Source organism: Galleria mellonella, unplaced genomic scaffold (genome assembly GCF_026898425.1).
Source record: "Galleria mellonella isolate WM207_F2 unplaced genomic scaffold, CSIRO_AGI_GalMel_v1 utg312, whole genome shotgun sequence".
Lineage (NCBI taxonomy): Eukaryota > Metazoa > Arthropoda > Insecta > Lepidoptera > Pyralidae > Galleria > Galleria mellonella.
Window position 1 is genome coordinate 7,569,458 of NW_026442074.1, and position 14,603 is coordinate 7,584,060.

Sequence of the window (14,603 nt, forward strand, 5' to 3'; positions counted from 1 at the left end):
AGTGAGTTCATTAATTTCCCGTTACATATGTATGTAATAGACATTATTTAATTATACCTAGAGTTGGATAAAATCGTCGAGAAAAGCAAAATATTTTTAGAAAAAAAAAATGTAATTTTCTAAAAGGTATCAAAATGATCATTTTATTATATGGGGCCGCACAGATCATGCTGTATGCAATACTGTCTTAAATTAATTACTAATGGCTCAAACGAGATGTTTGAACATTTGAATATTTGGTCAGATCGTCGAGGTATTGTCTGACGTGGCCCTATTAAAGTACACTAGTACCGGACAACGTTGTCCGACACTGCCCCACCGGAATACACTAATGCCGAGCATATTGTCCGACACGACCCCACCGGAATACACTAGTGCCGAACACATTATCCGACACGGCCTCACCGAACACACTAGTTTCGGACAACATTGTCCGACACGACCCCACTGGAAAACACTAATGCCGAATATATTGTCCGACATGACCTCACCGGAATACACTAGTGCCGAATACGTTGTCCGACACGTCCTCACCGAAATACGCTAATGCCAAACACATTTTCCAAAACTGCCCCACAGGAATACACTACGACTGTACGTGCCGACGACATTTTCCGACAGGCCCCCTCAGAACACAGTAGTATCGGACTACATTCCCTGACAGTGCTCGTATGGAAAGGCATAGATTTATATCTCGGCATTCAATGTATTAATATTTAATTTTGGTGTTTATTTACTTTTTTATAGAATAATATTTTTTAGGCGTTATAAAAAATTCTAATTCTAATACAGTAATGAATGATATCAAATGTACAATTTATTTTAAATCCTAATGTATACATGTAATAATCATATTACTAGATTTACTAGTTTGTCTTTTATATACAGATGTATATTTTATCTTTTAACCCAAATGTTTATATTATTTGAAAACATCTAGACGTATTCATTAGAGATTTAAACACAGTCCCAAGTAGTCGTTTGATAAAATCTTAGATAAAATATATTGATAACTGTGTAGTCTTTTAAAAATTCAGTTATTATAACATTTAATTAGTACCTATCGCAGTATTTGTAAACGTAATGTAAGTAATATTAATAAAATTCCTTTAATTATAAAATTGTAATAATTACTTATTTAATTGTTTCATTAAATTTGATATAAATTTGTTACAATGCAATATTTTTCTATACTTACATCATATGCTTGCTACAATAAATTGGGTATCGTAAATAATGTATAATGAATTATAATTAATTTTAGATATTATAATTAACCAATTAAAAAGAGGCAATGAAGAAGAAGAAATATATGTATAATGATGCCAAGTAATTAGTCCGCATGAATTATGACTGTCAATTGCCAATTAATTTTCATAGAAATCTGTGAAATAAAATTGCATATTAATTTTTGCTCGAACTAATATTTTTTCTCGTTTTATTTTGTATGCTAAATATGTGTGTATAAATGTACCTGGTTTATAACCAGAATCCTAGACGCATGTTTTGCAATTTTTGTAAAAAAAAATGCAAAAATTTGTAAAAAAGCGCAGTTGAAGATACAAAGTTTGTTTTTAATTCTGTATTATGTAATAAATATTTCATAACATATATTATGTAATACATATATACGTATACATACACGTCTTGTAATATATTTTATTATTATTAGTTGGCCTGGTAAACGTCGTTTTCTTCACTATAGCATCAACCGGGTTCATTTTTTCTTTTCAGAGTAAAATATCCTAACTTTCAAGTTAGAACATATAATATACATAAATAAATAAAATTTACAAAATTACATTAAAACCGATTAAGCCATTTTGGAGGTTAGCTTATACGAACATGGTATAATCATATATGAAGATTTCTTAAATTTTCTTTTATCAAATTGTATGTCCCCCCCCCCCCCATATAACTTTTTATTCAGAACAAAGTATTAGTAAGAATTTCAGTGCGATTGTTATATAATAACATTTTATATATTAGTAGTGTTTACCCACGACTTTGTGTGACCAGTATAAATTCTTTCCATCCCAGATTCCGTGTCGATTCATTGAGTTGTTAAGACGCCACGAGGTCACAAACAAACAAACTCGCTTTTATATTCATCATAAAGTATCAGAGAGTTTTTTTTGATGCTATTAAAATATTAACCATAATAAAATAAATAAATTTAGTGAAAGTAACAATCTAAAAACAAATTCTTCGAGTACTTACTTACCTATATGTGTGTTTAAATTTAGAAAAATGCCGAAACGACAGAGATATAATATCAACAACTCAGTACACTGGTTCATGAACGAGCTGACGTCTCGTGTAGTAGCCGAGTCTGGAAATCCTAACGACAGGTACCATCTTGGGAAGGTCCTGTTGCAGAGCTTCAAGGACGATCCTGACTTAGTGACAATGGTAAGATTATTTGCAATTAGTAGCGGGAACTAGTGGCCACATTATTAACATATCAGGTCGACCTCCATACGGTCTCTACAGGAAATATTCGTGGTTAATTCTAAAGAGTCATAAGACTAAGGGAGTTTATTGTGGAGGGATGGACAACAGTGTCCCTCTTAAAACATCACTAAAAGCCAAACTGCAGTTGCCAACCCGTCTGCCAAGCGTGGCAAGTACTGGCAAAAGCCCTCTTATGGGGAAGTCTATGTTCAACAGTAGGCAATTAATGGCTGATACCTCAATTCTAAATGCATCCGTCACGAAAGATGAACTGACCTGTTTTTACTTTCACGTACTTATACGTATACTGATAAGGAAAAAGGAGATACCATTCCGTTATCATCCATTAAAAAATTCATACTTCGATTATTAATAACTAGATTCATAATAACCATATTTAATGTAAATTTTAATATTAGAAGTAGCTTTACTGAAATGGCGTCCCAGAATCGACCCCAGTGATGTCCAGTGATGTTAGGAGTTGGTAAAATATATAGTTCAATATCTATATGTTTTAGTTACAATATCCATATACTGGCTAATAACGAATATGTTAAGTCTGTTTTCCAAACTATAATATTGGATAACAGAGTTATATATTTGAAAATAGATATCTGACTGATATAGGCGATATTAAAATTGGTGATCACCTTTTCTCCGCCATCAATGTCCAGAGGAACCAAATATATAGATATCGGATCGGTATATTACCCATGCCTAGTAGCTATGTTATTTTAATGCAGACATTTTTTGGATACTATTTCAAATTTTTTATTAACATTCCATAATGTTATAATGGATGTCTACTGGCATAACACAGCAAATAACAATCGAAGAGCTGGCCATTAGGATTTTTTTCTTTAATTCCTTCATTATTGAGACAAGAGCATGATTATATATATTTTATTGCAATTTATATTGATATTAAATAATATCTAGTTATTATAGTGTACTCATACAGTTACACATAGTGTTTACAGATATTTGCGGGCATCTGTATATTTATTTATATAAAAGGTTTATATATTTTCCTTTATATCAATAATAATATATTCACCAACTCACGAACACATAACACAATACAATTTTACGCAACTAACGATCTACGTAGTGAAGTTGCTTTGTATGATCAGGGGGCCTACCATGAAATGAAATTCCGAAGTTTCGGAATCAATTTCGTGTTTTCGTTCATACCTAAATCGGCCCAGTAAATGAAGCTTAACATTTAGTTCGTCATAAATCTTACTTAAAAGTCCATAGGAATAATATTTTAATGTTTCCAAACGGTAAGAATTATGTAATTTTAATATCAAATTTGTGTTTCGTTCGGCTCCGAAATTTCGATAAACATTTCATGGTAGGCCTTCAGGTGATAATGGAATGGTAACTTCGCCTGTGCTATCGGTATACACTGGCGGATCACCAGTGAATTGATAATAGATGAGAATGAAATAGGTCAGTTGGCCCATAGTGACGAATCATTTATGAATTATTGAATAATTCAGATGGTTTCCAGGGAGATCCGCGTGGAAGTCGATCTGACATTGCTAGCAACGGAGCTGTTAGATCCTAATTACTAATTGTCTCTTTCCCCCTAACAGCTTGATATTGATAGGTAACCATTAGAACAAGTCAAATATATAAACATAGTCAAACATAATAATCATTCAATTCCCTAGATCGATGGAGGGACAGGAGAATCGATTACAAACAAAGAGGTTTTGGAGCGGTCGGTGCGCTGTGCCAACTCATTGAAGAACTTGGGGTTGAAAACCGGTGACGTCATAATCCTGCTGGGTCCTAATCATATAAATATATCTATTCCATTTTATGCTGGCTTGTACCTTGGAATTGCGGTGGCACCTGTCGATAGAACATTTGGTGTCAGTAAGTATTTATCGTGTTTTAAGACATCTCCATGTTTAAAAAAGGATTTATTTATAACTGGACTACGGTAATTTAATATACTATGTAATGAGAGGAGAAACACTGCAACTTTGTGTAAACACTGTGTTCACCTTGAAGAAGACTTCAACGTGAAGTCGAATCAAGGGTCAGCAACGCATGCGTGACATCAGAAGGGCCGTTTGCTTGTTTACCACTATAGTAGCACAAAAAAATGTTAGAAATAATACTACTTCTTATGGGTACTTCTGTCTCATTCGTGTTTCAACCGTGAAGCAGCTGTATTTGCATGGCTGTGTTTCGGTTTGAAGGGTGCGATATGGCGTGAATTTACTGGGTACAGAGGAATAAGACCTGAGTCCTCAGGAATGGCAACGCATGGGGGGTATCATGGGCGAAATAGTATAGTCTATTATGTCCATGGTACTGCTCATGTCTATAGGCGACAGTTACCACTTTCCATGAGGTGGATCGTCAGCTTGTTTGCTATTCGAAGTAAAAAAATCGTAAAATAAAAAATGATAAATACTCATTTCAGGGGAACTGCAAGAAACATTCAGGGCGGACGAGCCAAAAATAGTATTCTGTCAGAACGAAAAAGCCCATGACGTGGACACGGCTCTCAAAGGCTTGAATTTAGATACGAAAATAATAACGTTCGACAAAGGAGATTATTGTAATTTCTCCGATTTCTTAAAACAATATGGCGGCGAATCTAAAGTAGAAGATTTCGAGTAAATATTTACTTAAATTTAATTTATTATTTTATATAAATTATGTTACTAAAAATCCTCAAATATATTACGGGGAGTGCATGTGGCTCAGTACCAGTCCATATGGCAGCCTATGTTCATCAGTGAATAAATAAAGGCTAAAATGATGATTATGATAATCCTACAACTTCTTACAAGTTATATTTACTTCTGACTATTGCGTCTGGAAGTGTGGGTGTGAGGCGCCATAAGTTTGTTTGATGTACTCAAAAAAGTAGGGAAATATAGAAATAGTAAATATAGTAAATAGTTTACTTGCCTATCTACTATATGGTACGTACTGTCGATAACGAACAAATGTCTAGATAAGTCGACCTTAGTTTCTACTCTACACAAATAATCTTTAATTATATATATTATTAGTTATAAAGTATAAATAAAAATATATTTTTCTGCGTTATATTCTTTTATCTACTGTTCTAATCTGTCATCACTAGTATTATAGTTGTATATATATATATATATATATATATATATATATATATATATATATATATATATATATATAACAATAATAATAGTAACAATATTTATAGTTATATTAGTAGGAAATGCACCGCTTACAAATTTTCTGCTTGCCTCATGGTTGACTGGTAGAGAATGCCATAAGGTGTTAAGTTCACCATATTTACACTTATTTATATAATTGTGCATTGAATTTTAAATACATGTATAAATGATTAAAATAATACTTTACACTTTCTAAGGTTATGCCGATGAAGAAGTCATTAGCTTCAAGTTCGTACTTTGTACGCTTTATTGATTAATAAAGTTTAAATAAATAACAAGATACATTAGTAATAAGATCGCATTTTGTAGGTACTTGCAATCGCTTCAATATTTTTTCTACACGTATATTATTTATCAGTATTAATTCAATAAAGTGTAGCAAATAAATAAATAACACATTTTATGAACTTAATGAATGGATAACTTGTTCCTTACAAACAATTTAGTGTTCTACAATTTTAGGGTTGCCAATTTTGATCCGAGCGAGACGATTTCATTTCTGGTATCAACTAGTGGCACCACTGGTTTACCCAAGGCAGCAGTGGTGACACACAAGAATGTAATTTCATCATTCCCGTACATATGGTGAGATTTTAAGATTCTGTCTTACTACAAAAATAACTTATAACACTATCTAAATAGTGTTTAACAAAAATTCTTAAATGAATAAATGTTTACTCAATGTAATATGTCTATTACTACGAGTATCTAGCGATCCGACCCAACTTCGCACGAGTAGACAGAATTTTCGAAAATCAATACGTATAATAAATAAAGTTTCAATCAATTCAACTAATCGGTTGTTTTATAGCATTTTTTTTTGTATGGTTCTTTAGATTGATATATTTTTTCTTATTTATGAACTGATTGAAATTAAACAAACACTAAATGTTAAGTAGAGCAAACCAAAACGCATTAGTGAAAACCGCATTTAAATTAGTTAAGCCGTTTCTGAGATTAGCGTGCACAAATGTAGACAACGTATAGGCAAACAGACAAAAATTCTGAAAATCATTGTTTAGGGTTCTATCGCGTTCATAAAGCCCCTCTTTAATAGTTTTTCTTATATATCTTCCATGTACAGACAGCGACCGGTTACGATTTTATTATATGTATTGATTTTATGTTAAAATCTATAGATTTTATTATACCTAATGAAATGTATTATTTTAAACTCCTTTTATCTTTATCACGATTAAATTTCTTTCATTTAGACATAAACATATGTTGTAATAAAATTTCTCAACATATTTTTAATACAGTTTTTTTCCTCAGGAGTAAATTTGACACTTTCCCGGCACCAACCAGACTAGCTGTAGTGGTTTCTCCTTTACAATGGTTGACAGCTATCGCAATGTTTCTGATGTCTCCAATATTCAGGTTCACAAGACTTCAGACTTCGCTTGCTTTGACGCAACAACACACATACCACCTAATAAATACATATAGAGTAAGTATTACATGTTAAAATAATTTATACTATATGTATGTATTTCAAGAATGTAATGCTTTAATATATTTCAATATTATTTATTATGTTACTAGGCCAGGCATGACATCTTAGCCCTTAGTATCTTGGACGATACAGTATACCTTGCTATGTCCATGTTACTGTTTATAGGCAACGGTTACCACTTTCCATCAGGTGGGCCGTCAACGTCTTTGCCATTCAAAGATGCATAAAAAAATGAGTTAAGTAAGTTTATATAAGTTAAGAATTTTCGTGTGAACAAGTTGTCATGTTTGTAATTTGTTGAGTATACTCACATTCTTTTAATTTTTTATTTTTTTTTATTTTGTTACTTCATATATATGGGTATTCGTATCTTTTCGTATTTATATGTATATGTATTTATACATTTATATGAATTTATTTAAGTATGTATCAATAAGTTAAAATGTACGTTTATACATTCACATTATTTTACATATTTTATCTTTATATATATTTAAAAAACGAACAGTTTCGTGCCTCCGGTCAAACTGTTTATAATTGTTCTTCTCTATCCAAAGGTTGCCTGATAGAGATTGCTCTTAGCGATAAGGCCGATTGTTTTCTCAATGTAATCTTTTCTTGTAATTATTTGTATTATATTTTTTTTTAATAAGTTTACTAATGTAATCTTTTGGAGAAAACAATAGTCTATCTATCAATATACATATATAATTAATCCATTAATATACATGTATAGTATTATGTGTAAATTGTTTATAAAAATAAAATAGTCTTTACATAACAATTTCAAATAAAAATACTTTCTTATTTATACATTTTAGGACGTGATTTTTCTGTAGTCGATTTTTAGTTTTTAAATATATTATTGAATGGAATAAAGATTGTTAATAAATTATAATTATTTTCCAGCCATCCTTCTTGTTAATATCACCAACGTTCGCAGCTACGTTATTTCGGCCTGGAGACCGGGACAATTGTGATTTTACTTGCTTTGACATCATTCTAATAGGTGGCAGTGCAGTGCCACAGACCCTTATAGATGAAATAAAGGTAAGTTTTGTATTTGCATGGCACTGTGTTTCGATTTGAAGGACAATTTGGCAATAAAATTACAGGGTACAGAGGCATAATACCTTAGTGCTCAGAGATGGCCACACATTAGGGGTGTCATCGACACAGTATACCTACTCTGTTGTTTCCATAGTTCATGTCTATAGGCGACGGTTACCACTTTACCACTTTCCATCAGGTGGGCCGTCAGCTTGATTCCCTTTCTAAGTTGCATAATAAAAAGTAACAATTATAATTAGACAATGTCTATAATACTAATACAATAAGTGATATTTTTAATACCACTGAGGTAGCAAACAAACCACTTGATGGGAAGCGGTTACCGTAGCCTAAGAACGCCTGCAATACCAGGGTTATTACGCGTGCGTTGCCGACCCTGAAGAAACCTCATTACTACTTTTTTGAAGAACCCCATGATGTAGCCTCTTGGAGAAACTTTGACAGGGAGCTTATTCCATTATAACGAAAATAATATAATAGTTAACATAACTCAATTTATTCACTTACCAGCTTTTATATTAAAAATTTTTAAAATTTTAATGGAGGTAACATAATCTTAAATTATGCATTGCAGAGAATCAGTGGATGCCGGTGGCTCAGGACCGTTTCTTATGACAGTCCATGGGGGAGGCCTATGTTCAGCAATGGATAGAAAATGGCTGAAATGATGATGATGATGTAGCTTAAATTATGTTATTTGTATTTACCAATGGTATCAATTATTAATAATTATTTTTTATCAGTCAATAATACCAGAGACGGAGGTGCTAAATGTTTATGGATTAAGTGAATTGAGTGGTGTTGGATTGATTCACCATTTTGGTGATAATGCTCCACGAGGTTCTTCTGGACAACCATTGGGGCATACACAGTGCCGGGTAAGTTGTTTGTTATTATTTTTTTTTTATTTGATTTATTTTTATATTTTTATTTGTTTTCCGATTTATACTATATTACTGATAAACATGGCTATGGATATTTGTTTTAATATAATAAAATAGAAATAATCTTTATTCAAATGAACTTATTTACAAGCTCTTTTAAATCATTATTTTTTTATGATTTTACTGTTGAGTTCAGGATTTTGTTATCTACTGAGAAAACTCTGCAAGAAACTCAATAGTCACTCTTTTCAAATTATTATGTATGAAAGAATTTTCCATTTGCGTGACTGCTGTGAGCATAGTTAGAATTATGTTCTATTTATATGTATTATTAAATGGAAAATAAATCAGCAAACATGAGCAGATCAGTCCGCACAAGTAGCATCTTTTCATGAGTATGACGAATGAGCCGGCCATCATTGCGCTCAACCATATTTTAGGGAACTCAACAACCCACCCATCTCATCATTCACCTGGAATCAAGCACGATAGTTTCCAGGGAGACCGCAAAGAGATCAATCTGACATTACTAGCAATTGAGTTGCTATTCCACGTTATCAACAATCCTTCCCTCCGAAATTATTACGTTATTTTAAAGTAGAGATTTTAATTTCCATTATTAGCCGATATTTTAGTATATTCCTAAGAATAGAAAAAAGCAATAAAGGGAAGATATATTCAAAATACTGCTAATAAATTTTACTTAAAGAAAACAAATAAAAAAATAATAATAAACTGTATTTTATTTATTTATTTCAACTTCAATCAACGTCAACGTCAATCATGTATTAAGAATTTTTTTGAAAGCCGTTTGCCACAGTCATGATACAAATAAAAATATGTGTTCTTAACCTGTTTTTAATAATATTAATTTCATTTTTAGTTGGTAAATCAAGATAATGAAGATATATTGGAACCAAACGTACCGGGAGAACTCTGGGTGAAATCACTAGGATTGTTCAAAGTAAGACATTTGAATATATCAAATTATTCTTATTTTTATATAATTATCTATCTTATATGTCTATGAGCATTAAAGTTATTCATATATCTTGAATTAGTAAATAAGCTGACTGATGGAAATTTGAAAACCGTCGTAACATGAACACCATCAGAGACACAATACTCCACATGTGTTGCTTATTCCTTAATGTCACTTACATTCCCATTAACATTTACGTACCTTCGATCCCAGTAGGTCTACCATGACATGACATTCTGAAATTTTGGGCTCAACTTCATATTTTTGTTCACACCGAAATCGGCCCAGTAAATGGAGCTTAACATTTCGTTCGTCATAAATCCCACTATAAAAGTCCAAAGTAACCATATTTTAACATTTTTAATATTTTTAAACCATATATATTATGTAATTATAACATCAAAATTGTGTTTCGTTCGGCTATGAAATTTCGGAAAACATTTCATGGTAGGCCCTCAGTAATTTTGCAACCATAACACACACTGAAAGAACAGTTGCTTGTAATTGCCCAATTGCAATTTTCTTATACAACAATTTTAAAAAAGAAATTAAGAATGTCTTAAAAGAAGACTAGAACTAACAGCGGACTGCAGTGGGCTCATTATGATGTTAATAATGAATTTTCTTACATAATAAGACATTTTTTTTGTGATATGTTTACGGCTTTGTATATCCTTTTAGCCCATCTTTAATTTCTATAATTTCATTTCAGGTAATATTTTTCTTGAAATATGTCTATAATTGAATCCATCTTGATGTAATTATAGTGTTTTAATAGTGTGGAGGATAAATTCATAAATAATTAGATACGAGTATGTATCAATGATTTGAAGGATAGATGTCATGAGACGGGGTATCTGTTTATTTTTATATAAACTTATTAAGTCATCTACCAATATAGGTAAAGTCTTTGTAAGTCTTTGTAAAGCAAAGGCCGGAAATGTTTTACAATACGACATTGACGTATTTAGTGATGTACAATATTCACTGATAATTTTACAAGTTCAATTGCAGTGATTGTCAATTTTATTAACATTTTGAAGGACGTCGATAACAACTACAATACACGTACATCGCTGTCATATCGTTTGTATACTTGATAAACGCTTCAATCATGATATTGTCTGTTCATTTAAATTATTGACGTAACGCAATGTTTCCTAAAGATACATATTACTGATTAGCTGTACGCCGTGGTTTTACACGCATGAATCAGTATGTAAAGTTGTTTAAATTCCATGTTAGGATATAACCTATTCGTGTATAAAAATTTCATTTAAATCCATTCAGTAGTTTCTACGACAAATGATAACAAACATCCATTTGTCCTTACAAACTTTCGCATTTATAATAATAAGTAGGATTCATAGAAATTTTGTTAGATCGTCGGTCTTCATACTTAAAAAAGTTTTACGATTTTTTACTATTTTAATCGACTTTAAAAAGAGGGAGGTACTCAATTTTGTTGTATTTTTAATGTTTATTACTTCATAACTCCATCAGTTGACGGATTTGGAATTTTTTTTTATCTGAAAGGATATACTTACAGATTACTTCTATAGAATTTTTTAAAATACAGTTCAGTAGTTTACTTTTTAAATCAAAACAACCGGTTTTGCCACAATTAAAGTAATTTTTTTATAAACATTCTTATTAAATTTCTGAACCGAAACAATACACATTAAGCCTATTGTATATGAAAGATCTTCGTGTGCATATACTGAGACTAGGTTTTGTTTTTTTTTTTTTTTATTTATTTTTTTATTTAGGGATACTACAACAATCCTGTGGCAACAGCAGAAACTTTTAGCGAGGATGGCTGGTTCAGAACTGGAGACTCCTTCTACAGAGATGACAATTGGAACTTTTACTTCACGGAGCGTATTAAATTATTATTAAAATACAGAAATAATCAGGTAAATATACAATATACAGAAGGAACCCTTATTAATGTTATAAAGAGGAAAGATTTTTTTGTTTGTTTATCTGTAGGGGATAAAATCAAATTATAATGATAACATACACTGAATATATTATTTTCAAAAATTTTATCCATTCGTGCGAAATTGGATTCATATATATATATATATATATATATATATATATATATATATATATATATATATATATATATATATATGATAGACATAGGCTATGACCAATAAACATAGTTCGAGGATGAAGTCACGGGTAAAAGGCAATAGGTAATGATATAAAACAGTAAAGAAATTGATGTAATAAAAAAACAGTTATAAAAAAACTAAACGGTAAATAAGTAAGAATGGGTAATATTTAGTAATATCTATATATTGTAGTTACAATACCTATACATATATTGGCCCAATAACAGATATATTAGATATCGGTTATTCGATATACAATACAGAAAATCATATAGATATCCAAGTGCTATGGGCGATGTCGCAGTATATCAATGTCTAGAACTCATTATATAAATATCGGATATTACTTATCTCTATAAATAAGTATGAAGTTATAAAATATATAAAATTTGTTTATGTACCTATGAACAATTTCGAATTAGAAAATATTTCAATTTAGAAAATATAATTCACTAGCAGTTTCCGACTTATAAAGTATCCTGTGTTAATTATATTATATTGTGATAAGATAATCTACCTATTATAAAATTGCATAGAAATCCGTTCAATCATTTAGCCGTAATTGAGTAACAAATATCAAAACTTTTTTTACAAAGTTTCACATTTTACCAATTTATTTATTTATTTAAATAATATAATAAATAAAATTGTACCTAATATTAATATAATAAAATTGTAACTACACGATATCTATATAGATGCCAAAGCAATATTTTTCAGAAATTTTGTCTGCATGTTTATTCCGGCATCACGCAAAAATTATTGCATCAAATTAAACGCGATTTTCGCCATCAGATGGTACACCAGATATATAGTTTACATATCTCGTTTTATAGATATCCCCGTTGGAAGTAGAAAATGTGATCCGGCAACACCCTGGCGTCTTTGATGTGGCAGTAACCGGTATACCAGATCGCGAATGCGGCGATATACCGGTCGCATGCGTAGTTCCGAAACCAGGAGTTTCTGTAAAAGCGCAAGAAATTAAGGACTTGGTAAAAGGTGAGATTACGCAATTTTAAATTTTAAATAAAAAATGTCACAGTATACTTCAAGGTTATGTTATCTGTCTTTTTGAATGCAATCCGTAGAAACTAAAAATGGTTATATTTTTCTCTATCTTATTTATTTTACACTTTATTGCAACATTTATAAAAATAAAAATACAGTAATTTTTAATGAGAAATGATACAAAAGGTAATCGCTAAGCAATCTCTTCCAGATAACCATTTACAACATTTCATATCTTTATAAAACTTTGTAGCTTCTCCTTCATGGAAGCCTAGTGCCTAATATCTATACAGAAATGTTTTTAACTAACTTATTAGTAATTATAATCATAAGCATTTTTCCATCTATTTATTCAGCACATATTAAACCACTCATGGGCATAGGCTTCCTTTTTGTTATGCAATTATCCTGTGCTAACCAATTCCACCACTTCCCCGCTACCCGCACTCATCGAATCGGTGGTCTACCTCTGTTCTGGTATAGATTGTTCTTTGCCCTCCACTTGGGCACCATTTCATCACAGCTTTGGTCCGCCTTCAAAAGCATATTAATAAAAAAGAGAAAGGCTTGAATAGGATATAAAAAATAAAAAGAGTAATTTAAAATTATTATATGTTTCACAAAAAAAAAACATTCAGTTGTAGCAAAACCAGTTATTTTGATTATAAAACTAAACTATTGAACCAATTTGGTTTAAATTTCTATAGGATCAATTTGTAAGTATATTCTTTTAGATAAAAAAAAAATTCAAATCGATTTATAACTGACCGAGTTTTGAAGTAAAAAATATAAAAACTATACAACCATATTGAGAACGTCCCTTTGAAGTCGACTGAAAAGAGAAAAAATATAAAAAATGAAAGTAAAATAATAAATAAGAGATATCAATTAATTAATCATTCATAATTATTATTTTTTTTTTACAGCATCGCTATCTGATGATAAACAACTGAGAGGAGGGGTGATATTTTTGAATGAGTTACCCATTAACGCCAATACAAAGTTAAATCGACGGAAACTAAAGGAAATGGTCCTCGTTATGGAAAGAGAGTGAAATAAGCCATCGTATTAAATATTATTGAGAATTTTAAGTTAGTTAAATATGAAATAATTATTTAATTGTTCTTATAGCTATATACAATAGTTCAATTAAAAAAAAAACATAACTATCTCTTTATCATGCACAAAATAGGCAACATACAGAATCTAAAAGGTCGGCAGCGCACCTGCGATGCTTCTGGTGTTGCGTGTGATCATGAGCTGCGGTGGTCACTTACCATCAGGTGAGCGGCATGCTCGTTTGTCCCCTGTGTTGTAAAAAAAAATCGATATAGATGGAATTAAGGAAAGCAAAAAAATAATAGTGTTTATAAAAGTATTAAAATAACATGTAGTTATTATAGTATTAAATGTTTTCAATATAGAAATTATATA

General features: G+C 30.9%; 1 protein-coding gene across 1 annotated transcript; it reads left to right on the forward strand.

Annotated features, from left to right (window-relative positions):
* On the forward strand, positions 1–14,556 carry LOC113510439 (luciferin 4-monooxygenase-like). The gene is made up of 12 exons (XM_052896067.1): positions 1–1,085; positions 2,247–2,412; positions 4,134–4,341; positions 4,898–5,093; positions 6,105–6,227; positions 6,918–7,092; positions 8,008–8,148; positions 8,913–9,047; positions 9,937–10,017; positions 11,805–11,951; positions 12,995–13,160; positions 14,096–14,556. Exons 2-12 carry the CDS (start codon positions 2,251–2,253, stop codon positions 14,221–14,223), a joined length of 1,662 nt encoding a protein of 553 aa, XP_052752027.1. The 5' UTR covers positions 1–1,085; positions 2,247–2,250; the 3' UTR covers positions 14,224–14,556.
* Positions 14,557–14,603: the final 47 nt, after the last annotated feature.